At 48.8% G+C, this 24,713-nt stretch overlaps 10 protein-coding genes across 11 annotated transcripts; 5 read left to right on the top strand and 5 right to left on the bottom strand.

Annotated features, from left to right (window-relative positions):
- Positions 1 to 167: 167 nt before the first annotated feature.
- DFL_001763 (uncharacterized protein) lies at positions 168 to 1,844 on the top strand (the record flags this gene model as incomplete). Its single annotated transcript, XM_067630434.1, has 4 exons — positions 168 to 170; positions 627 to 654; positions 937 to 1,394; positions 1,455 to 1,844. The coding sequence occupies 4 exons, from the start codon at positions 168 to 170 to the stop codon at positions 1,842 to 1,844; spliced, it is 879 nt and encodes a 292-aa protein (XP_067493078.1).
- Positions 1,845 to 2,874: 1,030 nt separating this feature from the next.
- Positions 2,875 to 4,031, top strand: DFL_001762 (uncharacterized protein; the record flags this gene model as incomplete). The annotated part of the gene is made up of 2 exons (XM_067630433.1): positions 2,875 to 3,767; positions 3,839 to 4,031. 2 exons carry the CDS (start codon positions 2,875 to 2,877, stop codon positions 4,029 to 4,031), a joined length of 1,086 nt encoding a protein of 361 aa, XP_067493077.1.
- A 309-nt stretch (positions 4,032 to 4,340) lies between these two features.
- DFL_001761 (uncharacterized protein) lies at positions 4,341 to 4,845 on the bottom strand (the record flags this gene model as incomplete). Its single annotated transcript, XM_067630432.1, has 4 exons — positions 4,341 to 4,394; positions 4,473 to 4,588; positions 4,706 to 4,738; positions 4,833 to 4,845. The coding sequence occupies 4 exons, from the start codon at positions 4,843 to 4,845 to the stop codon at positions 4,341 to 4,343; spliced, it is 216 nt and encodes a 71-aa protein (XP_067493076.1).
- Positions 4,846 to 5,524: 679 nt separating this feature from the next.
- DFL_001760 (uncharacterized protein) lies at positions 5,525 to 7,369 on the bottom strand (the record flags this gene model as incomplete). Its single annotated transcript, XM_067630431.1, has 3 exons — positions 5,525 to 7,037; positions 7,103 to 7,173; positions 7,244 to 7,369. 3 exons carry the CDS (start codon positions 7,367 to 7,369, stop codon positions 5,525 to 5,527), a joined length of 1,710 nt encoding a protein of 569 aa, XP_067493075.1.
- A 1,740-nt stretch (positions 7,370 to 9,109) lies between these two features.
- On the top strand, positions 9,110 to 11,495 carry DFL_001759 (uncharacterized protein; the record flags this gene model as incomplete). The annotated part of the gene is made up of 3 exons (XM_067630429.1): positions 9,110 to 9,318; positions 9,400 to 9,670; positions 9,738 to 11,495. The coding sequence occupies 3 exons, from the start codon at positions 9,110 to 9,112 to the stop codon at positions 11,493 to 11,495; spliced, it is 2,238 nt and encodes a 745-aa protein (XP_067493074.1).
- Positions 11,496 to 12,073: 578 nt separating this feature from the next.
- On the top strand, positions 12,074 to 14,198 carry DFL_001758 (uncharacterized protein; the record flags this gene model as incomplete). 2 transcript variants are annotated; one of them, XM_067630428.1, is made up of 4 exons in its annotated part: positions 12,074 to 12,419; positions 12,485 to 12,823; positions 12,879 to 13,460; positions 13,534 to 14,198. In XM_067630428.1, 4 exons carry the CDS (start codon positions 12,074 to 12,076, stop codon positions 14,196 to 14,198), a joined length of 1,932 nt encoding a protein of 643 aa, XP_067493073.1. The 2 variants fall into 2 exon arrangements, with proteins under 2 accessions (XP_067493073.1, XP_067493072.1); XM_067630427.1 differs by having other exon boundaries at positions 13,531 to 14,198.
- A 276-nt stretch (positions 14,199 to 14,474) lies between these two features.
- Positions 14,475 to 15,679, bottom strand: DFL_001757 (uncharacterized protein; the record flags this gene model as incomplete). The annotated part of the gene is made up of 3 exons (XM_067630426.1): positions 14,475 to 14,820; positions 14,892 to 15,072; positions 15,136 to 15,679. The coding sequence occupies 3 exons, from the start codon at positions 15,677 to 15,679 to the stop codon at positions 14,475 to 14,477; spliced, it is 1,071 nt and encodes a 356-aa protein (XP_067493071.1).
- An 867-nt stretch (positions 15,680 to 16,546) lies between these two features.
- DFL_001756 (uncharacterized protein) lies at positions 16,547 to 17,310 on the bottom strand (the record flags this gene model as incomplete). Its single annotated transcript, XM_067630425.1, has 2 exons — positions 16,547 to 16,936; positions 17,008 to 17,310. The coding sequence occupies 2 exons, from the start codon at positions 17,308 to 17,310 to the stop codon at positions 16,547 to 16,549; spliced, it is 693 nt and encodes a 230-aa protein (XP_067493070.1).
- A 1,534-nt stretch (positions 17,311 to 18,844) lies between these two features.
- Positions 18,845 to 19,327, bottom strand: DFL_001755 (uncharacterized protein; the record flags this gene model as incomplete). Its single annotated transcript, XM_067630424.1, has 2 exons — positions 18,845 to 18,892; positions 19,037 to 19,327. 2 exons carry the CDS (start codon positions 19,325 to 19,327, stop codon positions 18,845 to 18,847), a joined length of 339 nt encoding a protein of 112 aa, XP_067493069.1.
- Positions 19,328 to 21,895: 2,568 nt separating this feature from the next.
- On the top strand, positions 21,896 to 23,667 carry DFL_001754 (uncharacterized protein; the record flags this gene model as incomplete). Its single annotated transcript, XM_067630423.1, has 2 exons — positions 21,896 to 22,649; positions 22,712 to 23,667. 2 exons carry the CDS (start codon positions 21,896 to 21,898, stop codon positions 23,665 to 23,667), a joined length of 1,710 nt encoding a protein of 569 aa, XP_067493068.1.
- Positions 23,668 to 24,713: the final 1,046 nt, after the last annotated feature.

The following is a 24,713-nucleotide window of genomic DNA, read 5'->3' as shown; positions in this document are numbered from 1 at the left end:
GTCGCTTTCCTGCACTGTTCCCGATTTCGAGGCTCCTTCCTGCGCCCGACATCGTCGCCAACCTCGAGATGGATCCAGCAAGTCAACGCGGATGATAGCGCTGCTGCAGTAGCTTGGCTGTCCTTTAGGAACTCTCTCCTTCCTGCCATTCTATAACACCCATCACAATGGTGATAATAATTATAATAATTATAATAAATAATTCACAATAAATGGTGGCAATAAATGGTGGCAATATAAAGTAGACCCTGCCGTGGTTCCGTCTTCTCGGGTTTATTTTTATTATTAATTATTAATTATTTTTTATTTTTTATTTTTTATTTTTTTAAAACTCAAGTTCGGAAAGCTTCCCACGGCCTTCAACATCTTTTTAAAATTAACTATCTCTCGTACTGACTTTAACCCGCTAGTCCTTCAGGCGATCCCCATCTAAACTCTCTTCTTCCCTAATTCCATCCTTCACCTGCTCTCCTTGACAGACTTGTCGGAGTGCCTACCGGTAGATTAAGACTCTATCGTTTCCACGTGTGATTCGCCTACTCTGAAGGTTTAGTCCCATCATCGTGGAAATATTTCGCAGACTTTTTGGGAAACTGTCTTTCTACCGACCTTCCTAAAACCACAAGCCTCTCCAAACTAATAACCACCAAGCAGGTAAGAATTCTCCCCTCTTCTACCTAACCTTCGCTCTTTGTTCTCACCCGAGCGTAACCTTCTCGAGCTCCTTCGCTTCTGATCCCCCCGGCTTTCCGACGGCCATCGTTTTTCTTATATAACAATATCATTGCGGGTTTCTTGCGGGTTTCTTGTTTTGTTCTCTCGTGCCTGCATTATCGGTCCTCGCTTCCTGATCTTCACCAAATATTTCCTCCGCTTTGCTTATTTATTACTCTTGGGAAGTCCGAAGGCCCATATTAACAATGCATCTCGTTCCAGTCCCGAAGGACCCGTTCAACCAATCAGTAATCATGGCCACCACGATGGCATCTGCGTTTACTCAGCAGGCGGGCTATCCCCAGCCGTTTCAATACACGAAAACACAGGCGAAGAATATCTCTCCAAATAGCACATCGCCGACTTCACCTCACAGCGCGAGTACTACAATGACAACTCCTCCTCAGATCTCCCCCACAAATCCAAACCCTTACCTCCCTCTCGCCCCGCGACAGCTTCACCCACCAAAATGCCCCATGTACCGACCCGCCGCTCTTCGTACTACCGAGCGTGCGACTCTGGTTGCCAGCGGCAAAACCGAGGTTTCGGACCCCCCGACACCAGTCGTCAGGACCCCTGTCAGGTCGCCAAAGCCGGTCTTCCAAGAGCCCACAGAGATGGAAATAACAGTCGGCAGCACGGATGAAGTCACCGGCCCACCCTCCAAGGCGAACTGGAAGGTATGTTATGTTGTTCACAATTGGATCTATTATTAGTCAACCTGCTAAGCTATCTTCTAGCCGGACGCCGAAGCCACAGTCTGCGACGCCGCCATTTGCAACAAAACCTTCACTCTATTCGACCGCCGCCACCACTGTCGCCGTTGTGGGAACATCTTTTGTGCACAGCACACCGCCCAGTCCCTCAAATTGGACCAAAACTGCCGATATAACGCCAAAGGCATCGACTCGAGAGTTTGCATAGGATGCTTCGACGAGTACAAGAGACTTTGCGCGAAGAGCCGCTCCTCATCCACGAGCAGCTCCAATTCATCGGCGACCAACATTTCGGCCCCACAACCGGCCAAACAGATGATGACAGCTCGATATGCGAACGACGGCACTCTGCGTGGTAGATTAAACAGCTATGTCGGTAGCTACCGTGACAACTGGTCATGGAGCACCTTCTAGGCCCGTCTCGTTTGCATCATCTACGACTGTCAGAATTCCAGTGGTGGTTTATATGTGTCAACATTTTCAACTTGCATAGTGAGCGGCCGGCGTCTATCTTCTATTTTCTTCCTTCCTCTTTTTCTTTTTCTTTCTTTCGGAGACTGTACGATACCCTAACGGCGATTTTCTTTCCGTTTTCTACTCTGTTCGCCCTTCTATATATTTATGCCCGGAAGAGGCGGTTCCACGATTTCAGCGGAGAACAGCAACGAGTGTGTCCTTCGGGACCTATGTTTGTGAAGTCGGTGGCTTTTCTTTACCCATGGTTTCTTCTTTCTATTGTACAACCGTTCTTCCCTTCCGTCCTTCATCCTCCATCCTTCATTTCTTTTCGACTATCTATGTTCTTACGTATTATGGTTTTTAATGTCCGTTAACGTGTCCACGAAGACCGTTCGAAATGTTTGTTTGTGAATTTTCTATTCTCTGATTCTTCTGACGGAGTACATGGCTCCTTCCCGTCCTTCCCACTGTTTTTGTTTCGTGCTATTACCTTTTTTCTTCTCCCTTCGACCTCAAATACAAATTTGCTTGTCCTTATATAGAGAGACCTCACCGCCTTCTGCTTGAGCATGCTTTGGTTTTGTTTTTATTTTATTTTATTTTATTTTTTCAGTGCCTTTATCGATTTGGCTGATGGAGTAATGGGGTGGTTCGTGATATCCTTTTGTGTTTTTTTGTTTTTAGAGTCTCGTTTTCTTTGAGATCGTAGCTAGCTTTCTATATATTCACAAATTTACTTGGCTTGGGTTTCGATACTTGCAAGAGATCAGTCGTAATAAGATAATATCGAGTAGACCTAATAAGATATACCGCGCCATGGGATTGATGTTCTGTTCTGTGGCTGAAATTGATGAATGTGGCTTGCGGTCTGCGGACATAGTATAATTTGAACCGGGGCGTGGCAAACCAACTTGATCACCACCACTAGCTTCTATCCACACTGCCATTATCCTCGACCACATATCTGTCCCGCTATATCCTCACAATGGACGCTTTCGCCTCTATCCTCTCCGCCGAAATGGCGAAAAAGAAATCCGCCACGGCCCCCAAATCCACACCCACAGACTCCAAAGCTGCCACCAACGGCAGCGGTAGTAGCGGCAGCAAATACATACGCCGCGCAGATATCGAGAAAGCCCGACAGGAACAATACCTAGCCGACCAAGTCCGCCTCGAATCCGAACGCGCCGAACGCGCGCTCAAAAAACGAAAAGCAGACGAGGAAGCCGCTGCGGAACGCGAGCGACAACTCGAGAAACGTCAGAGGCTGCGAGATGAAAAGGAAAGGGCCAGGTTACAGAAGGAACAAGAGGAAGAGGAAGATCGGAAACGAAAGTTACGGGAAAAAACCGGTGCCACGGGCGATACCGATGAAGATGAGGGATCAAAGAAGGACGGGACGGATCAAATGGACGAGGCTGCGGCTGTTCAGAAGCTACGAGAATTAAACGAACCCATTCGGTTATTCGGGGAATCAAATGCACAAAGGGTTAGAAGGATACACCGGCTCATGGGTGTCAGAAAGGCATCCCCTCCGCCCCTCTCCGGCGGCGAGCTCCTCATCGACCCCAAGAACGTCACCAAGGATCCCTCGTACGTCCGTCGTCAGCTATTAGGATGGTTTCGGCTGGTGGTTTCGGAGTGGCAAATAGCACTTGCGGGGCGCGACGAAGCATTACGGGAGTCATATCAGGGACGGCAGGCTACAACGGCTATGACGCAGGCGATTGAGAATTTACAGCCGTTGTTCAGACATTTGCAGAAGGGTGATATAGACGAGGAAATATTTGCGAAGATCGTGGAGCTGGTTGTCGAAGCGCAGGCGAGGCGGTATGTCAAGGCTAACGATGTGTATTTGAGGTTGAGCATTGGGAATGCGTAAGTCATCTCTATCTTTCCTTGGAATCGATTCGATATCGGAAACCCTAATTAATTTTGGTCAAATACAGGGCCTGGCCAATCGGTGTTACCATGGTTGGTATCCACGAACGTTCCGCTCGAGAGAAGCTGCACGAGAAGGGCAAGTCGGCACATATCATGAGCGACGAAGCGACAAGAAAGTATTTGCAAAGCATAAAGCGATGTTTGAACTTTGCGCAGACCAGATGGCCACCGGAGGATCCGATGCAGATCATGGGTTGAAACGGCGGAGCATTTCATGGTGCATGAAGTTCGGGATTATTTGGAGTCTCCGGGGTGCTTTTTTGAAAGGCTGTATACTAGCTTGCGATGATGGATATATGTATACTACTATTGAGTTATTGATGACTTACGTATCATGGATAGCCATGAGGATTCTCGAGGTGACCATTGGCCTCTCGGATCGTATCGAATAATGATATCGTTTACCCTCCAATCGAGAGCCAACCGAGTGAAACTTGTCATGTGTTCAAATTCGTCCCTACGGCCTTCCCCATTATGATACAACCCGAAATCCTCCCAAACCCTTCCTTAAAATTCCTTGATAACATCGCCCCGTCTCTTCCCCTTCAATTCATATCTTCCCTGCGTATCACACAAAAACCAACATCAGTCAAAACCCTCCCCGTCACTTCATACCTCGTAGGAAGACCTGCGACGTACCTCGCTCCAATACGCCAATCCAAGTGTAGCAGCGGGAATAGCAACGACCATCCAAAAGGTTAATTTGGCGGCTCTGGAATTGAGACGGAAGAACTTGGTGCGGTTGCGGTGCATTTCTGCAATATTCGGTTGTTAGATAACCGTAACTTTCCCTTCGGTTCATGACGAGGGATATCCGGGCCGGATCCGCGGGGAGGGTGGTATATCCATCGAAGGTATAGAGGGGGGCATACCGTTCCATTTTAGGAGCGCGGGATCGTAGTCGACTGGAGACGGTCCATGTTAGCATTCAAACGTTGTCTTTGACGTGGGAACGACTCCGACGATTGAGGACGAGTCAGCGAGTAAGGGTGAACCTACCGTGACCACCCATCTTGGCGATTGTATATTCCGCTGGTCTCTAGTGGTGGTTTATTGGATGGGAGAGGGTGGGTCCTTGGAAGACGGTTGAAGTTGAAGTTAACGCACTCGAGCGGGTTGGACGTTTCGGTTCGGAGGTTGAGATCATGAGTTATGTGAGACTAAACCCGAATAGGCAATCCGGCCAGAAACATTAAACAACGCAGTTTTCGATCAGATATCATGGTAATGTTACAGGATGGGATGCGTGTGCACTCTTGGTGGGAATTTAAAATGCGCATGTACTGCAGATGGAGAATCGGTATTACAAAATATCCGAGGTCACGCCGAATTAGCGAATATGTTTTCAAATCGGAAATATTTGTACCTGCTGTCTACGATATCGGTTCGAGTAGATCTACGGAGTACGACCGCCCTCGATGCGGCCAGCCATTTCAGCCACCGACCAATGGACCTATAGAGATCGATGCCATCGTAATCACGTTCGTAATTAAAAAATGTTGCGGTCATAGAAATACAAGGATGGAAGCAAAGAAAAGCACGCAACCCGGAGCCTATGCAAGGGAAAAGATTCAAACCCCGAAAATGGTTAGCGAAAGTCGTGGAACGGAATACAGTCCGTGTGTAACAGTTTAATCTCAAGGGATGCATATTCAACCCGATCGGGCTGAATCCAACAGAGTCCTCTTCCTTTATACTGAATGTATGTTTTTGTTATCGTTACCAACGTATGTACCATGAAAACCGAATGGGACGACACTCCCCAGCTCCGCTCTGGCAAGCTCGGTCATATCCTTTGCGTTCAGTACTAAAAGGTAACTCTTTTCGGAGTGTCCATCAAGGACAACCGTGAGAAGAGCTCCATCGTCCTCATCTTTGCCATCTGGGTTTGCAACAAAGATTGGCTCGCTAGGCGAATGCCCATGCTTCTCCCAGTAGATCGACGTGCGAGTTTCGGTATCGTATTTGACGATTCCGTCAACCCATGAGGACTTTCCACGGATTGAAATGGCGTAGACGTAGCGATGTTTGCTGGTGATGTAATTTGGGTTAATAACTGGAAGTTCCATTCCAAGGTCTTCTTTGAAATCAAAAGTTGCGGTTCTGATCGTCGGGTCCGGATTCTTTGGGATGTTTGCGAGTCTCCAGCGGGTGAATTTGGTCTTGAACTTTGCGATCTTGATGGGTGCGTCCGGTGATGTAGATCGTAGGAATGAGTAGTATAGAATGTGGATGATATCGAGGTTGTTGTAGATCGGAACATCCAGAATGATATCATTCCCTTCTTCGTAGGCGTTTATGGAGTGGAATGCGAAGAAGGCGTCGGTTTCGAAAGTTGCGACGACACCCTTCTCGCCCGTGCGATCGATGACAAAGAACTTGGCCTTGTTGCTTGGGTCCCATGGAGCGATGGCGTCGGCGACATTGCGAGTGTAAATAACCTTCGCGCCACCCCATGAGTATTTGGATGAGTAAACGCACAAGATTACGTATTTCTTCGAGAGGAAGAAGGAGTGGATGTATGAGGGGTGTGCGCCAGTGAATTTGGCGATGATAGTGCACGTTCCGTTCGGTGTGATCTTGAAGATTTTGTATTGAGGGGTTCCGTCGACTTTTAGATTGTAGTTGAAGAATTCACCGGTGTCCGGGCAAGTACGAGCGTGGGAGGCGGAAAACTGGCCGTTGAGTTCCGGATGGAGGACCTGTTGGTTTGCGACACCGAGAGGTTCCAGGGTCTCCGGGTCGAGAGCCTGTAAAGCGGTGGCATCTGTCTTTGCGATCAAGGTGACCAGCCCACCGTGTCCGTTGGCACTACTGTTCGCGGCCGTCCCTGGGATCTTTTGGGAACCAGGCATGTTTGGAGATAGTGTCACGCCGACATTCTGGCAGCTCGGATGCTCGGTGCCGCCGACGGCTTGCATGGCGGAAAGAGGAGTGGATTGAAAACTGGTCATGACTTTTCTGAAAAAGCCTTCACAAGGATCACGCCTCTGCCCGAAGCTGTAGCTGTCTCTCTGACCGGTCTTTTTGATGTACTCCAGAAGTTCATCGCAAGCTCTGCGAGAGCGGTAAATGACCCTTTTGTCCGATGTAATCTCAAAGCGATGGTTCAAGGTGAAGCCGTCAAACCAGTGGTCCACTTTGAATGTTCCCTTCTCGGTTTCGACTCTGTCCCCGCCGGGACCGGTTCGGTAGAGTACGCCGCTAAAAGAAAAAAAAAGATCCGTTAGGGTTTGGAAGTACCAGGGAGACGCAGCTGGAAATCATACCGGACATAGTCTGGAATCTCTCCGACAACCTTTAGCTCGACCGGTTCGCGAGTCTCTTCTTGCCAGTCGAACTATATACAAAGATAAAAGACAATCAACTCAACATGATGTTTAGCCAGCAGAAGGGCGAGTTCGACTTACACCTGGGTCGTTGTTCCAATCATTGTATGCCTTGACCTTGGTCTCTTCCTTCGGAGGGGCTTTCGTTGTCCAACTAGCACTCCTTCGATAGAGAGCCTTAGGGCTGATATTGTCGATTATTGTCATTGTTGATTAACACGGTAGGAGAATAGAACGATGTGGTGTTCGAAATGAGGATTTGGTTTAAAATAATTAATTCAGATGAAATGAGACTCGGACTGTGATTCGAGCTTAGCGACCTGGGCCTAGCACGGGGTATGAGTGCAACGTTTAAATTTAAGCATAACACCCTCAATAATAAAGTGCACTGACGGGTGGATACTATTTCTCCGGGCACCCGATAATAGCTGCCTGATAATATAATAGCGAATACGAAAGATTGAGAGGTATATATAAATATGTAAGATAGAATAAGAAAGATAAAAGTTTTATATGCGGGCAGGATCTTCTTGGTGTGTTGAGTGTGGTATAATCCACTGCTGGCGGGCTATACTTTATACCCTGCAATTAGTGCAAACGGGGACACACAAGAGTCTAAAAGATATAACGAAAGTATCACGGTTCGTAAAAGGAAGGCACAGGGGGTGAACTCGAGAAGAGGAGGAGGAGAGGAGAAATGGCGAACCGGACGAACTGGCCGGAGAGTAAAGGCGCACAAACCTCGCTTGTTAGCGAAGTTCAATCCGATTTGATTCACTGCCACTGCCAATGTACCGCACCGCTCGTGCTCTTGCTCTTGCTACTGTTGCTACTGGTTTTCAGGTTCACTTTCACAGCCGCAAGTGCCCTCCGTACGGTTGGGCGTTCGGGTGGTTATTGTAAAGGCCCCGTTCCAGGTCACTTTGAGGAGACTTTCGTTCTCGTCCAGACACTCATATTGGGCCGAATGTGCATTCATACTCGCTCCCCCCGTTATTGATATTGCTCGAAGGCTTTCTTGAACATGCAACGGAAGACGTATACAGGTGGAAGCGAATACTTTATTGGGCAAGCCACCCAAGGTACCAGCCCTGGGGGCTTCCGTCTTTGCCTCCCATCGGTACGTCTGGAGCAGTATCATTACTGTCGTCGTTGACTTTCATTCGCGACGGGCGAAAGTGGATCGTCATAAGATGACAGCTGCGAGGGACTAGACACAACATAGTTAGAGGTATCATGGATCAATACCCAGAGGTATCTATATCTATATGCCACAACCATATAATATAATACCTCGGTATCATACCCTCAGAATATCAACTACCGATGGTATCTAGTGGGATGTAACTATACTGTCCACGTCAGCTATTATGGGGCCCGTCTCGTCGAATTGTCAAATTATCAAATAAGCCAGGCGAATACGGTCAGAATAGGAAGTCGAGAGAGACTTCCTTGATATTTGGATATAGGCTTACATATATAGAGCCTGAAATCGGCCGCAACCAAAATCTAATGTATCAGTTAGCGATATGTACAGCAGTGGAGAATGCTTCCATGCAGCACGGGGGGATCTTGTACCAGGTCACCGTTTTAATCCTTTGTTCTCTCCGTCCGAAGCTCCAATCACCGTGATTGAATTTGCAAAAAAGTCCCGTTTCGGATCCAAAGTTAGTCCGTTTGTTTAAGCTTGCTGGGCACCCAATCAGAGGACCGAACAAGCGAGCGATGCCCTTGCCCACCTTTGAAGGTCGAGGCCAGCTGGAACTGGTTCTGGCTGCAGGCGATGCCTTCCTTCCCTAGCGTGGTTCTGCTTTTGAAACCAGTAGGAGATTCGGCTAGGGTTGTCGCTTCGACCGATTGATTCCACATTTCAGAATCTTTAGCTTGGAGCCGCGCTCACCACATTGCATCGTCCTACATCTTAGTACTAACCAACGCGTACGAGTAATGTCCCCCTCTTCCCGTCAACTCGAGGACCCGGACCCCGCCCCTCCTGCGAAGCGTCTCAAACCGTTGTCGTCGAGTGCTGGAGATGAACCGTCGTCCACGGTACCCACTGGCCGTGTCGAAAAATTCATCCGTACCGAGGAGAGCGTTGGCATCACAGAATTCCTTTGTCCGAATGCCGTAGGCTTCCAAGGTCTGCTGAAACAGAGGTGAACAACATTCCGCATAAAGTGAGAGGCTCGATCGATGGGCATCTGCTGACCCCACCGTTCCGTCGCCCGCCGTATCAGGTACACCGATTTCTTAGTTAACGAGATCGACAAGGACGGGAACGTCCTGAGATTAAAGTCGCTATATGTCGAGAGGAGGCGAGGCAATGCACCGAAAGCAAACCCGAAGGCCCAATCGGACAAGCCACTGGCCGAATCTACAGAGGCCGATGGAGACGGATCTGCAGGTGCTGCGAAGATACCCGAGAAGGAGGATACGCCACTTGTGAACAATGGGGATACAGTAACATCTGAGGCACCTGTGGCGGTTGAGACACCAAAGCCATTCGAGGTATGTCGTCCGTGGGGCGATGAGACACTAGGAATCTGATCACAGCCGATGCTAACTGAATGTTCAGCTCGAGGGTGCAGACAGAGCTCTTCTCATATCCTGGCTTGGGTCTGACATCGTATCCGGTCTTGTCAAGCTCTACAATGATATCTTAGCTATCGAGCGAGAGATCAGGCCTAACTATAAGATCGTTACGCCGGAGACGAAACTCAAATCCCCCAAACCGATCGATGATAAGGATGCACGGTCACAACTACATCGCGCAATCCGTAACGTATTCTCCGGCAAAATCCAGACGGCAACAACCGACGAGTATGAGATCGAGTTTTGGGCGAGTAAGATAAGTGGTGCAAAGCCCAATAACCATGGAAAGAAAAAGGAACGCCTACCCGTGGAGTCTTGGGATTCACTCGGCGGGGAGTTCTTGCATTTTAACCTCTACAAGGAGAACAAGGATACCATGGAATGCCTGAACCTCCTTGGAAAGTTCTTGAGGACGAATCCCAAGTCATTCTCGTTCGCTGGTACCAAGGATCGACGGGCAGTAACGGTCCAGAGAGTTTCGGTACACAAGCTAAAAGCCGATAAGATCGAAGCTATAAATAAAAAACTGAAAGGACTGAAAGCCGGCGATTTCGAGTACAAAAACTACGGTCTGGACCTCGGCGACTTGAAGGGGAACGAGTTCACGATCTCTCTGAGAGATTGCGTGTTTCCGGAAGGATCAGATGTAACCAAAGTGATCGAAGAGAGAGTTTCCGCCCTTCGTGAAAAAGGTTATATCAATTACTACGGCCTGCAGCGATTCGGAACCTTTTCGATCAGCACGCACGAGATCGGCAAATCAATGCTTCTAGGAGACTGGAAGACAGCTGTGCACCAAGCCATGGCTTACGACGATCAGTCATTGGAAACGGCCCCTCCCGATGAAAGGCAAAGAGCCGCAGCTTGCAAGTTGTGGTTCGAGGACACAACGTCGGTTAGCAAGGCCGCCGAGGCACAAAAGCTCATGCCGGGTAAATTTGTTTCCGAGAACGCAATCTTAAGCTGGCTGAGCAAACCAAACACGGTCAACGACTACCTCGGCGCCCTGCAGAAGATACCGAGAAATTTGAGGTTGATGTTCGTTCATGCTTACCAAAGTTATGTTTGGAATGCTATTGTCAGCGAAAGGTTGAAGAGATACGGGACTACGATCAGAGCAGGTGATCTGGTAGTTATCTCTGCCGAAGAAGCAGCTGCTTCGAACCCGGTCGCCGATCCAAACGAAGAGGAGTTCGGCCAAGAAGCCAACGAAGAAAGATTCGTTCGCGCAAGGCCGGTGACGGAAGAAGAGGTCGCGGCTGGAAAGTTCACAATATACGATGTCGTCATTCCTTCACCGGGTTGGGACGTCACATACCCTCAAAACGATCTTCGAGATCTCTACGCCGAGATCATGGGTAAAGATGGATTGGATCCGTTCAATATGGTTCGAAACCAGAAGGAACTGAGCATGGCAGGACATTATCGTCGTCTTCTCTACAAACCCGAAAGGGTCGAATGGGAGATCAAGCGATATGAAGATCCGAACGACCAACTGGTGGAGACAGATCTGATGTACGTCCAGCGACAGCGATCGGGAGGCAAGGGGAAGCCTTTGTCAACCGATGAGGGCTTGGTTCAAGAGGTGGTGGATAAACCCACCGGGTCGAGGACCGCGGTCATCATCAAATTGACACTGGGAACCAGCCAATATGCCACGATGGCCTTGAGAGAGTTGACCAAAGGTGGCATCTTGTCGCAACCTGCACAAGCTCCGAAGAAAGACCAGCCGGGATACTGATGTCAAAATGCAGGAAGCTTAGGCGGTTATGCTTTTCGAAGTTGCTTTGACATTTAAAAAGACATTGTATTTTTAGAACCACTGCTTTTTGTTACAAACCATGTACTCTACACCGCGATGTATAAGATACCTTGTATCTCCGAACCCTCATGTCCTGGATCCGTGACCATGGACCTCCGGTTGGAATATTCCGTCCCAACGGACAAGGCCGACGCAGGATTCGGCGACAAACCTTGCCAAGTTCCGCATGGTACGCGGGATGATCTCAGATGGTAGGCCCCCACCCGTGCCCAATGGTTAGCATCGGGCAGTTCGAGCCTATCAGAACAGGTGAATTAGTTGAGGCAAGACGCAAGCTCAAGTGCGGAATGGAAAGTAGCTAGCTGCCTCCTTCTCCCTCCGAGGAGAACCCACCGGGGGGGGTTTTTTTTTTTGTTACAAAAAGAAACCCGTTTGGATTCATTACAAATTGGTTATTCTGGATTTCTTCCACAGTATTTTCTTCCCTTCTCCTCCAAATGCGTAGCCATCTTGGATTCCGTTGCCGCTGCGGAGCTGGCATATAAACCGATCCCAACATGAGCGCATTGTCTACCGCCGTCGGGCGGGCTCTGACAGGTCGGGGTATCCATATCCAAGCTGCGTTACAGCGTCCGACGTCATATACAACCATCCACAAAATTCCCGGTGGGAGCATCGTCTCGAACGCCGTGGCGGCGCCAGCGTATATACAAAATACCGATAGAAGCTTCGAAAATGATATCTTTGTGCCACCGACTCGGCCGAATCTCCCAGCGACCAAGTTCTCCGATCGCATGGCAGCGATCAAGGAAGCGAAACCGTTTAGCGAATTCTTAACAGATAATTTCAACCGTCAGCATAATTACCTTCGCATATCCGTTACCGAAAGATGCAACCTACGATGTACGAGATACCGCCGTAAATGGCTAAAAGCATGCATTTTATTGAGATGCGCTGATGATTTCTAGGCCTATACTGCATGCCGGAAGAAGGGATCGACCTCTCCCCGCCTTCGCACCTGCTCACCACGGAAGAAATCCTCCACCTCGCGAAACTATTCGTCTCCCAGGGAGTCACCAAGATTAGATTAACCGGAGGGGAACCTACGGTTCGCAAGGATATCGTCGATCTCATCGCGGAGCTCGGTAAACTAAAGGCCATAGGGCTGAAGGAACTGGCCATGACCACCAATGGTATATCTTTGGCCCGAAAGTTGCCTCAGATGGTGGAGGGAGGATTGACGGCACTGAATTTGAGTCTCGATACTCTGGATGAGTTCAAGTTTCAGTTTATGACAAGGCGGAAGGGTACTTCATCGTTCTCTGGGTGGTATAATATGGGTTGCTAATCCAGAAGCCATAGGTCTGAGCAATGTTCTCAAATCGATCGATACCGCTCTGTCCCTGAACATACAGCCCCTCAAGGTCAACTGCGTCGTGATGAATAAAGTCAACGTTGACGAAATACCTTCCTTTCTCGCCATGACCAAAGATCGACCTATCGAGGTCAGGTTCATAGAATACATGCCCTTCACCGGCAACAAGTGGGAATCTGGCAAAATGATCACATATCAAGCAATGTTGGATCAAATTCGACAGTCGCATCCCGACCTTCAAAAAGTACAAGATCATAAAAACGATACGAGCAAAACATATCAGATACCCGGTTATAAAGGAAAACTGGGGTTTATTACGTCCATGACGCATAATTTCTGCGGGACTTGCAACAGGCTGAGGATTACGAGTGATGGCAATATCAAAGTTTGCTTGTTTGATAATGCGGAGGTGAGCTTGAGGGATATGATGAGAGCGGAGGGTGGCATGGGACCCGAGGGAGAAAAGAAATTGTTGGAAGTCATTGGCGTGGCGGTGAAAGGGAAGAAGGAGAAGCATGTCGGGTTGGGTGAACTGGAGAGCATGCCGAATAGGCCGATGATTCTAATTGGTGGGTAGACGGGGACGATGCTTTGGAATTGTGGTTCCTTGGGCTCTGGGCCAGAGGTTGATTGGGGCAGCAGGGAACGGCTATCGACGACGGCCGCCTTCGAAGACTACTTATAACATTCCACTGCACCTTCTCCCGCCTCTCCACATCGGCCAAAGCGTACGGGCATACAGCACTTCCGGAAAACCCGACCGGCCCGTCACGGCTACCGATTCTCAAGAGCCCGTATCGGCACAAAAGCTCACGCATGTCCTCCCTTCCGGAGCTGCCCACATGGTCCCGATCCACGAAAAAGCCGTCACCACGCGAACCGCGAAAGCGATATCTACCATCAAATTCTCCAACCCAGACGCTGTCAAATTAATACGCAGCAACTCCAACAAGAAAGGAGATGTGCTATCGATATCTCGTATTGCGGGGATCATGGCTGCGAAGAAGACACCCGAGATTATCCCTCTGTGCCACCCGATCAGTATATCGAAAGTGCAAGTCAACTTGAGGGTCGTGGATGATGGTAACGGGGCCATCGAGATCTTGACTATCGTGACCTGTGATGGGAAAACCGGAGTCGAGATGGAGGCTCTGGCGGCGGCTACGGGGGCCGCCTTGACGGTGTACGATATGTGCAAAGCTGTCGATAAGGGTATGGTGATCGATGGGACGAGGGTAGTCGAAAAGGTCGGCGGTCAGAGTGGAGACTGGAGGGAGGAAGGCTGGGTCGAGTGGTCCGAGTCGTAAACCCTCGGATGGCGTTTTACTCCCAAGATATTATACGAGTTCATAGCTTATGAGGTCTTTCATTAGTGTTTGGCGTTCACTTTGCATTTTCTACATTATAGCGTCCCCAGGGGCGAGCGAATCATAATATTAATCTCATAGAATGCAATGCGATATGGGGTATCATTTCTGAGCAAATAGAAGGCATCAATCGTATCGTACAGAGTTCCGCATCGTTTCTCGTTTTAAATTATCGTTTCTCCTCTTGAATTATCTCTTAAAATATCTCCTCGTGAATTAGCGTTTCCCACCGGTTCTAGACCCAACTCTTCCCAAGAAGTCCTGCCTCTCGAGATAGCTATCACCGCCTTCCCTTCTCTGCTTATCGAGTTCTTCGCCGATGCCCTCCCTGTCCACAAACCCAGCCCAATCCAATCTCGACTTCTCGAGCGTGTTCAGTTTGGATGCTTTCTTGGCCCCACCGCCGGCGCCAACATACGCAGGGTCGAATTTTGAAATCTTTCGCATGGGACGGCGTAAAGGTTTCGGTGGATCGGTGGCGGAGGTTTGCGGCGCACCGGCTTGGAGAGATGAGAGGTACGTGCGGGCCTCGAATGAGTTCGCGGCGACTCGCTTTTCCTCACTGTTCGTTCCGATCACGGTTGGTTCCGAATTCAAGATGTAGATATGGGTGTATGATAGCTGGCTACGTACGTGATTATCTCCCCGGCGAACTCGTACGTTCGCTTTATGGCAATCATTCCATCCTCCTCAGCCGGGATTGTCGCAGTGGTTTCGGCTCTGGACTCGACCCCTCCAACCGGCAAACCTTCTAACGGGGCGGGCAAAGGCGCAGCAGTAGCGGCTTCGGCTGTCGATACCTGGATTCCGAGTTCTGCGGGCGATGTTATTCTACTTGTTACTCGTGTAGATAGCTGTGTGTGTAGTAGTGGCGTACCATCTGATTTCTGCGGGGACGTAGAAACAGGTAGGGTGTGTCCGATCTTTGAGGTCGCAATTGTAGGCTTGATTCCCGACGTCGGGATCGTGGGTTTTAGAGGCTTTGGTGGCGATGGCGAGTTCAAAGACTTCCAAAGGGCGTCCACGTCGATGGTTGCATCTTCGGTGGTGCTTCTCTTTACCTTCTTTTTGACTTCTCTTGCTTTTTGCGATCGGGTTTTGATGAATGGGCCTTCGTCGCTGTCTTCGTCATCACGGCCGGCCTCGGCCTTTTTTCGTTTCGCCTTCGCGCCGCGCATTATAGCTTCGTCGCCGGAGTTATCTTCAACCAATTCCCGATCCGATAGCGGCAGGTCTTTCGCTTTGCGCTTCGAGGGTTTACGGGTGGATTTTGCGGTTCCTTCTTCCTCGGATTCCGAAGAGGACGCATCGTCGTCGTTCCGTGTAGGTTGCTGGTCTGGATTGAAATCTTCGTCTTCGGATGAATGGTATTCATCTTCATCATCTGCGACCATTGCGGCCGCAACTCTGTTGGAGCTCATTTCGTTGAATCGTGAGCCTCCCTTCCAGAGGTATACTCTGTATGCAAGGTGTGTGGGTGTATGCGATGGGATTTTAATGATAGAGGCTATTGGGCGATCAATACGGAGGTAGCTTTGATAGCGTATGTCGGGATCTCGAGGTTGAAGGTGATGTCAAGGTGAAATGCACCCCAGGAGCCGAGAACCGCGTTTCTTGAATTCCCCAGACCCAACAAACAACACAACCGTCTCCAAATGCAACAAGGCCGTCATCACGATCGGGCTAAGTTTTATATATTCTCAAAATCACAGCTTACGGGCACGTCAATCGGAGAGTATTTTCGAGCAGTAGTAATATTCATTATATCTAGCATAGATACATGGTAATGTGATCATGTGGTCGTCCGGATCGGCTCCAAGGCGATACGACGGACTATTAGATGAAGGTTTTTCCATGAAGTTACCTGTCAAAACTTGCCCGGTTGCTCATTCGATGAGACTGAGGAAGAAGGAAAAGAAGATGTGAAGGGGAAAAGAGGATCTTCAGTCAAGCTTCCTTATGAGCGACCGTCGAGACGAAGAGGAAAATGAACGTTTATGGGAGAGGGAGAAGAGGGATTGAAGAAATGGTAGAAAGTTGAAAGAGAAGATGGTAAGTGACAGAAGGAGAAGCCACCGTGTACAACCCGGATCAAATACATGAAAAAAAAGAGAAAAAAAGGTTCAAAGATGAAGTATAAATGCCAATATGACCCATATCAGCCACTTTTTGAAGAATCAAAATGAAAATGCAAAGCCGTCAACGCCGTTCCGTGCCATAAATGAAAAACTGGTAAAAGAAACATGCTGAAATAAAAATCGAAGCTACATCTGGTATCTTGGTGGTGTTTACAAAAGGAAGAAAGAAGCAGCAATGGCAGCAAGGACCAAAGACATGCTCGATCCGAGTCTTGCAGCAGAGTTTGGTGGAACGAGGTCGGTGATGGTGGCAGCGCCCTCGGTGGTGGTCCTTGCGGCGGAGGTCTCGAGCGTAGTTGGAGTGGACGGAGGAGTGGTCTGGGTTGGGAGAACGCTGCTGGAGGATCCACCGTTTCCAGCGGAGTTCTGGCCAGGGGACAAGTTGGCCTCGGCTTGAGCGGCACGAGATGTGAAGTCCGCAAGGGTTTTTTCGGCAGTTGGGTTGATGGCACCAACCATACCGGCTTGACAGTGTCTACCCTGAGAGCAGTAGAACCAGATTGGCTTGTCGTCCTCAACTCGGATGGTGAAGGTTGGCATCTAGAAATGGATTGTTAATTGAATTTCTTCGGGTTATCGATTTCGACGAAAGATGGAGGGGAGAGACTTACAACATCAGCGGACTCGGCGACTGGCATGAAGCCGGAGAAGAAGCCAACGGCACCGTTACCGGCTGGGGAGTCTTCGATTGGAATGCATGGGTCGGCGAAAGAAGCTCGGACGACGGAGTGATTCATTGGATGGAACTGGAATTGGATGAGATCGCCAACTTCGGCCTGGATCTCTGCGGGTTCGAAGACCGGCTTTCCATCCTTGCTCAAGGCCTGGACGACATGAACCTTAACTTGGTCGGACTGGGCCGAAACGAAGGAGGCGAGGGCAGCGAAAGCAATGACGGCCTTGGAGAAGAACATTTTGGCTTTGATGTTTCTTTCTTTTTGTTTATGTATTCGAAGGGGGTAACGATCGTAATGAAGACGGCGATTTAAGATCTTTCTTTCTTTTTCAAGGAATCAATCCTGTAGGTATATTCAAACGTTCAAATTCCCGTCTAGCGGTTTTAAAAGATAGACAATTAGAAAAGATGGAAAAGGAAGAAGTGAATGTGTAAAGAGCGACTAGCGCTGTAAAGAACCGAAAGCAGAGGAAATGAAATGAATATTACTGTTTGGCTGTGGAGCTGCTGCTGAGGAAGGAAGGAAAGAAAAGGACAACTGACGATGCCGGAAGAGATATATTATATACCCTTTCGATCGAGTAAATTAGATGAATTTTCGTTTAAAAAAAAAAAATAATAATAAATCGAGGTGTCTCTGATAGAGCATTCAGGCGCCAAAGGACGGAGCTGTGCGTACCTGAAAAGTGATACACTCCGCAGTCGGTGTGGCTAGTCTGAAGCGCAAAATGTGTTGACTTACCGTGGTGTTTCGAGACAGCAAAACGTTTCTGTGACGACTTTCGCTTCGAAAGGGATGCTTTGGGCCCTGTTAATGCTCCTTGCGTTTGACGTTTCCCCAGTCTATTCCCCTTTGGTCTCCACTGCGCCTCTTCGCAGGTACTCTGCAGGTATATTTGGTTGTCTATAGATATAATTTACACCGGTCTGGTTTCCAGAATAAAGCTCGGCGAGCCCGCCTAGATGATTTGTTTTCTACCGTTGAAACATTGCGATCGGACTCCAGCGATGGAATTCTGGCCGCCTTGATATAACCGTTTCATCCTGACCCTTTGAGTTTGCTGGGCAGCTTCAACCGTCTAATCGACAAGCTCTGGGATGCAACAACAGCGCGACATTGTCGCCAGTAATAGAAGCGGTATCAAAGCGAACTTTTGTCATCGGTGCTCGTTTGGGACAGTAACAGCCAAAAGAACCGATGTTATGCACTCCAACGGGCCAGGCACATTGCCGTTTCTTCGCATTAAACTTGTCCGTTATCGCGATATCATTGTACCGTGACCTGTTGGTGAATATCAGCGCCAGGAGAAACAATGTTTGTATTGATTATTACTTCGCCCCAAATTGCCAGGTGATCGTTCTTAGTCATGTCATTTTGTGATTTGTTATTGGCATGATCAGGTTGGATTCAATCCTCAGCATGAAAGGGGCTATCCCAAGTCTTGCAAATGGTCATCTTGACGGTCGCGGTGTCAAAACGGGATTCTTTGTAATTGTAAATGCTAACAGCGAGGCAAAGCAGTCTAGAACGGGGACCGTGATATTGATACTATAAAGCTATCGGATTGCACAGTGAGCCGAGGCCTTCATTATAGTGTTACACAAGTGGCTTATATATCGGTAGCTTACCGATCTTAAAAAGCTCGCTTCGGGCGGGCTGGCTGAGATCCCACCCCACCTGTTGATTGCACAACCTCCCCACTTTATTCCTAATAGTTTCGAAAACTAGAACCCGAAGGCCAAAAAGACCTCGTATGGACTTCCGGAGTGCATTAAAAGTCTAATAATAGTTGTGGTGCGATTTTCTCGAGGTCCTCAACCTGGTGAATTCGAATGGTTAACACGGTCGGACAGGATTTGTCAGTCGAAAGGCTGGCTCTACGTGATTCGTCGTATTCAACAACTGGAACCTGCAGTATCCTGGCGGCTATACACAGCAGATTTGCGGGAATTCAAGTACACACCTCAAGCATCAGTCCGGAATTTGTCGTTTTGGCCCACGGATCCCCGTCTCTTCTGTCACTGACAGCACGGTAAACGGCCTCCGTGAGAAAGAGATGCATGTATTCCCCGACCGTCTTGATCGCAGCACCTGACACCTTTGTGCCCTCGTCCTCTAGAAAGTTCTTGACAAGTTTCGCTATCAACTCTGGCGGTATCTTGACCTTGCGTTCTTCCTCTTGAATCTTTTTGGGTTCATCGTTCCTGTGAGATGGGACTTCTTCATTGGCTTTTGAAGGGTGTTTCGGTGGCATCGTACTCAATCTGCTTCGTGACTAAAGATGATGAGTGGCAAGGAACCCTGTTCGTTCTCGTAGTTTGTATCTTGGATTCGGTATTCTTGTCTTGGGTGGAAGGAAGTTGAGTGGAGAGCGTGTCCAGATCGTGTCCATTCGATGCCAGACGGCGGGTTGCCGTCGCGTGGCTAAGCCATATTCGTGGCTTGACAATCCAACATGCAGACGCCACACAACACAACCAACAACACAATATAGACCTGGCCAAACTATCGCCAATTGCAAGCTATTATTCATGGCTATAAGGAGCACCATTCGATTCTTTATCAAATGATGAAGGCCAATCAAACGATCAGACAAACCTTCTTGAGAGAGTACTTTGCAGCCGACCGGTGCGATAGTCACTCGAATTTTGGATTGGTTGTGGCGACGTGGATTTAGCACCCTGGGGTCAAAGACCTTGGATGCTACTATACTGACCAGCCAGAGCTAACCCCGCCATGCACCCCGACAATGAATAGGCCGATGGCATCACCATGAATGACAAATTCGAAAAAAATTCAATACAAACTGCTAGGTCTACGTCAATGGGGCCACGAATCTCTCTAATCCGAGAGCCCCGATTGTTGGATAAAGGCTTTTTATCATCAACGAATCGCATCATGGCTTTCACAATCCAACGCATTAGGACATCTCCGACGTTCACACGCCCTATATAGACGCCTTATAATGCACCAGAGCCAAGAGATTCGTCAGTTACTCACCATCCGTGGGATGTTTTTTTTATGTAAGGCCAGACTCCGATGGGACAATTGCGTACTTTTCTACGAATTCTATCGACTTATCGATGCACCATCGCTAATTCTTGAAACAAAACATCCACTTTTCTGTGAATAATCGCATTTAAGCTTAATGAAAGAGAGAATAAGCATCTGATCAGTCTCTCGGTAGAGTCGGGAAGACCCAAACGAGCAGTTTCATCGGCGGCTTTTCATAGGGCTGGCAAGAGCTACCGCCCGACTGTCAGAAGATTGGATGCTGACGCCCTTTTGGCTTCGTCACTGGCACTCGTCATCTGCCTGCGACCTAGGCCTTGGCCGTAAGCGCCAAGACCTTCTGGAACGGAACGTCTGTGGGCCCCGGGGCCAGAAATCTACCGACGGGCTGGCTTGCCGCGGCGAAGTTTAATATCCGACTCGGATGTAAAGTTTTTCGTGAACATTCTAAAAATACACAGCATTCCTGCTGTGGCTTTACAGAGATAACGCCACAGTCTCCCTTCCGATTGGTGGCCGGAGCTTGTTGAATCCGATCGAAAGGGGCAAGTGAGGGGCATAAAATTGCCGTCGGGGCTTGCTCTGCCCCGAATCCCCATGATCCCACCATCCCCTGCAAGGAAAAGAGCTTACGCGTCCTTTCCCAATCCTGATGCAATGCCATCGCTGGCCATGTCTCCGACATATGCTATCGTTTCAGGACCAACAGTGAATACCCATGCCGGAACACTCGCAATGGTGCTTCGATTCGACATGAATGGGACGCAGAGCACAACAGCACGCGGTAGTGCAACTGGGGAAAAATCCAAATCATCCCACTCAGACAGCTCGAATTTGTTTGAGGGCCACCTCAGATTAAATACAATCGGCGCTAACTCTTGCCTTTGAACGCAAACGGAGGGATACTTTGGGTTCACGGCTTGGGTTTGTGGCAGTGCCCACACCGGATATCAGCAGCCTTCAAATCAAACTCCCCATCGCAATACGATCGGACATTCGGTCTTACATATATCAAATCTCCATTGTGAGCCACGGAAAGAACAGCTGCCATTCGGGGAAAACGTTACGGTGCAACTTGTATTAACCATCACCCTTCATCCACCATTACCATCGCCGTTGACTTGTTATCACCATCCGAGAAGGGCTATCGGTATCTGTGATATCGAGGCTTTAATTCCTAAAATACCTGGCTATCGCAGACGATCGATGGCTAGACTCCCTTGGGTGTTCTCCCAATAACGTTACCTTGCTCAGGAAGAGGCTTGTTCCCTTTTGCCTTGCAATTTTGATCTTGGCTGCAGACCCAGCCCGATTCCTCTTGTGTTCTTCCAAACCATCCTAAGACTTTCCACTTTTCTGGTCAATTTGCTGCGGCTGCCTGACAACCCTGCAACTTGGGTGCGAGAGCTTACGACGACTTTCGGGTCCTCCCATATTTCCTTATTCCTGCCCCCCCCCTTCTTTGGGTGTCCTCTTTTGCTACCCCATATACTGTCAAATCGGCACTTTCTCTTCCTTCTTTGTATCTCTTACAATCTACAAAACAAAAAGTCACCTACAGACTCGATCTTTCCCTGACGACAAAACTGACGCCAAATATTCTGCACCGGTCTCACTAAAATATTATAGCCAGCATCCGACAATTTGGTGAATCACAGCTTTCCATCTTCACAATACACTGTGGCAACAACGCAACCATCTATCCTTTCCCACGACAAAGAGTCCCTTGGAGGCTCTCGTATTCATTCGATAGCAGTCCTAATCTAAATCATATTCGGCCTTGAGGTCACCCGGAATACACATCCTTAAGATGACGGGAGAAAACTACGACATCGATTCTTTCTTGGATCTCAGCGGTGGTCTATCCGACTCTAATAACAACCGCCCTTCATCAACTGGCAGTTCGACAGTCTTCCCAGAAGCCCCCCACCTTGCCTTAAATCAATCCTTCTCTGGCCCTTCGCATCAATATGAACTACATACCCAACAGACGGGTTTACTGCCATACTCGATGAACTTCTCCGAATCCTCATCCCCTAATAGATCCCCCAACCAGGCCCCCGTGTCTGTATCACCGAACGACCTCGGTGGTATGGGTTTCGGCGGAATGGACCTCGAGAACACAGACATGTTTTCCATGCCTTCGTTCTTCCCGGAATCTTCCTTTGACAACGACTTCGTAGACCCCAGCGATGTCAACTTTGGAAGCCAGGAGGTCGATATTGACGCCCTCGCTGGTATCAAGACCGAGCGATCTACATCCACATCTTCCATCGCTTCTTCGAGTCAAGGAAAGAAGAAGGGCTCGACAGCACCTGATGCGGCGACGGAGGAGCGCATCCGTCAAATCCTCGAGGATGTAAAGAGAAAGGCCCTTTCATCCCAAGCCAGCATCGAGGAAGACACATCGATGCCTCAGATTGCTCGTCTAAAGAAGGACGAAGAGGATATGGACGAGGACGAGAGGCTTCTCGCCAGCGAAGAAGGAAAGAAGCTGAGCAGCAAAGAACGCCGACAACTTCGAAACAAGGTTTCCGCCCGTGCTTTCCGGAGCCGAAGAAAGGGTAAGCATATTATCGTGCTCGAAACGAAATATTCAAACGCATGTCACTAACGCATCGAATAGAATACATCAGCCAGCTCGAGACCGAGGTATCCAACAAGTCCACCGAGAATGTCGAGCTCAAGCGCAAGCTCAACGCCGTCGAGGCCGAGAACAAATCCCTCAAGGAACTCACTCGTATGCTTCTGGCATCTCCTCAGTTCGCATCCTTCTTGGATCAAATGAACCCACTTTCGGCTGCAAACATGACCGCCTTCGCGGCTGGCAGCGGCGCTCAACAGAATTCCATGCAAGAGAACATCACCGTCCATCGTGCATCCGTCCCACACATCCAAATCCAACAGGCACCTCCCGTCATGCACGACTTCCAAGTTCCGACTTACATTCCACCTCATCAGCAATTCTTGAACACCTACAACCCCCGCAAGGATGTCAACCCTAACAGGCAATCTGGCGTCGAAGAGTGGCCCCTTGCTTATGCCGCCCCGGGATCGTGGGGTGGACAACCTACCGTCTACACCGCTGAGGTTCCGGAGATCATCGCCGATGCCAACGAACTGGCTGGCAAAGATATCATGGACGATTTGTATGCTCCCGCCGATGGCTTCCGCCCCGGATCTTACAAGCCAACCCTCAAGGCCGAGAAGGAAGAGTCCCAGCCAGACTTCTCCAACTCTTACGATAGCAACGGTCAATACATCTTTGACGTCTTTGAGGACGAACTCGAGGCTGTTCCGGACTATCTCTACAGCCACTTTGACATCCATGCTCCGCTCTCCGAAAAAGAAGAACCCAAGGCCGAACCAAAGGCCGAGGATATTCTGCCCGCCCTTGGTCTCGAAACTCTGTTCGCTACCCTTGAAACCCAGTTCTTCCCAGAATCGCCCGAGCCTACTGACGTCATGGATACCGCTGTTGAACAACCCGCCACTGAAACCTGCCGTGATCCCGAGCTCACCAAAACCCTTCGCTCGATCGAGACAACGTACCATAAAGTCGGTGCTCTGTGCGGCTTATAATCTAGTCTCATAAATATTTTCTTTGTTTTTCGTTGCCATGCGGTTTTTCCTCTCTCTCGTTACCACAATTCTTCTACATTTCATTTGTATCACTTTTTTGATATCACTTTCTGGGTATATATATCTTGACGATGTATGGAGTTATGAGGCGTTCGTGCTTTGAAAATCACTCTGTATCTTTTTTCCACACTTTCTATACTTCTTCTCCCTGTTATCGTTTCTTCTTCTCCCTTTCTTATCATTTTATAATAAGAGCCTCGTCAAAGCAGCAAACTGTGTCGGCCTGCACAACTCTTCTCTACAATTTGATTCCCTTTCTGATCTCTGGGTGGAAGAATATACTTAGCAATATTTGCCTTTTTTTTTTTTTTTTTTTTTTTCCCTTATATTTCATATTTCATTTTCCATTACAACTACAGAAAGTATCTCGCGAGTAGCTAGCTAAAAACCTCACATACTATTGAATATAAGATAATTTGTTTTGTTTTTTTTTATATATAAGTGCCTACAACATGACCCTCGTACGATCTCGTATTTCGTAGCTCGAGCATAATGAAACGTAGCCTCCAAATTGCAAAAACAAAACAAAAAGGGGTGGGTTCATTTCATGTGCCTTTGTTGTGCGTGGTTCTTCAGAAGACGCCGGTGATGCCTTTCCGCGAGCATCCGACGGAATCCATTCAACCCATGGCCGAAATTCCACGGCGCCTGGTAAGATTGCAACGGAGGTCGTTCGATACCGGTCGAGGAAACCTCGAGGGCCGGGCCAAGGTTGATCGATACCACAGCCTTCGTAAGCACATACATGTATACTCGATTACGCTCAGAATAAATACGGGATCCCCGTATTCACTCTTGGCTCCGGACCCGATCTTATTCGTCTTGATTCCCGTCCCGTTCCATAGCAATCACGTTACGTGAGTACGAGGAAGCAAATGGAGACCGTGGATGTCTAAATTTGATCGTGTTGAACGCAATCCTCGAAGGCGTCCAGCTGGGTCTACTATATACCTGGGGAGGCGCCGTTTTTCAGCCCTGCAGAAAAT

This window comes from Arthrobotrys flagrans, assembly GCF_004000055.1.
Source record: "Arthrobotrys flagrans strain CBS H-5679 chromosome Unknown unitig_3, whole genome shotgun sequence".
NCBI classification, from domain to species: Eukaryota; Fungi; Ascomycota; class Orbiliomycetes; order Orbiliales; family Orbiliaceae; genus Arthrobotrys; species Arthrobotrys flagrans.
Note: the sequence above shows the minus strand (reverse complement) of the source record. Positions and strands in the feature narration are given on the sequence as shown.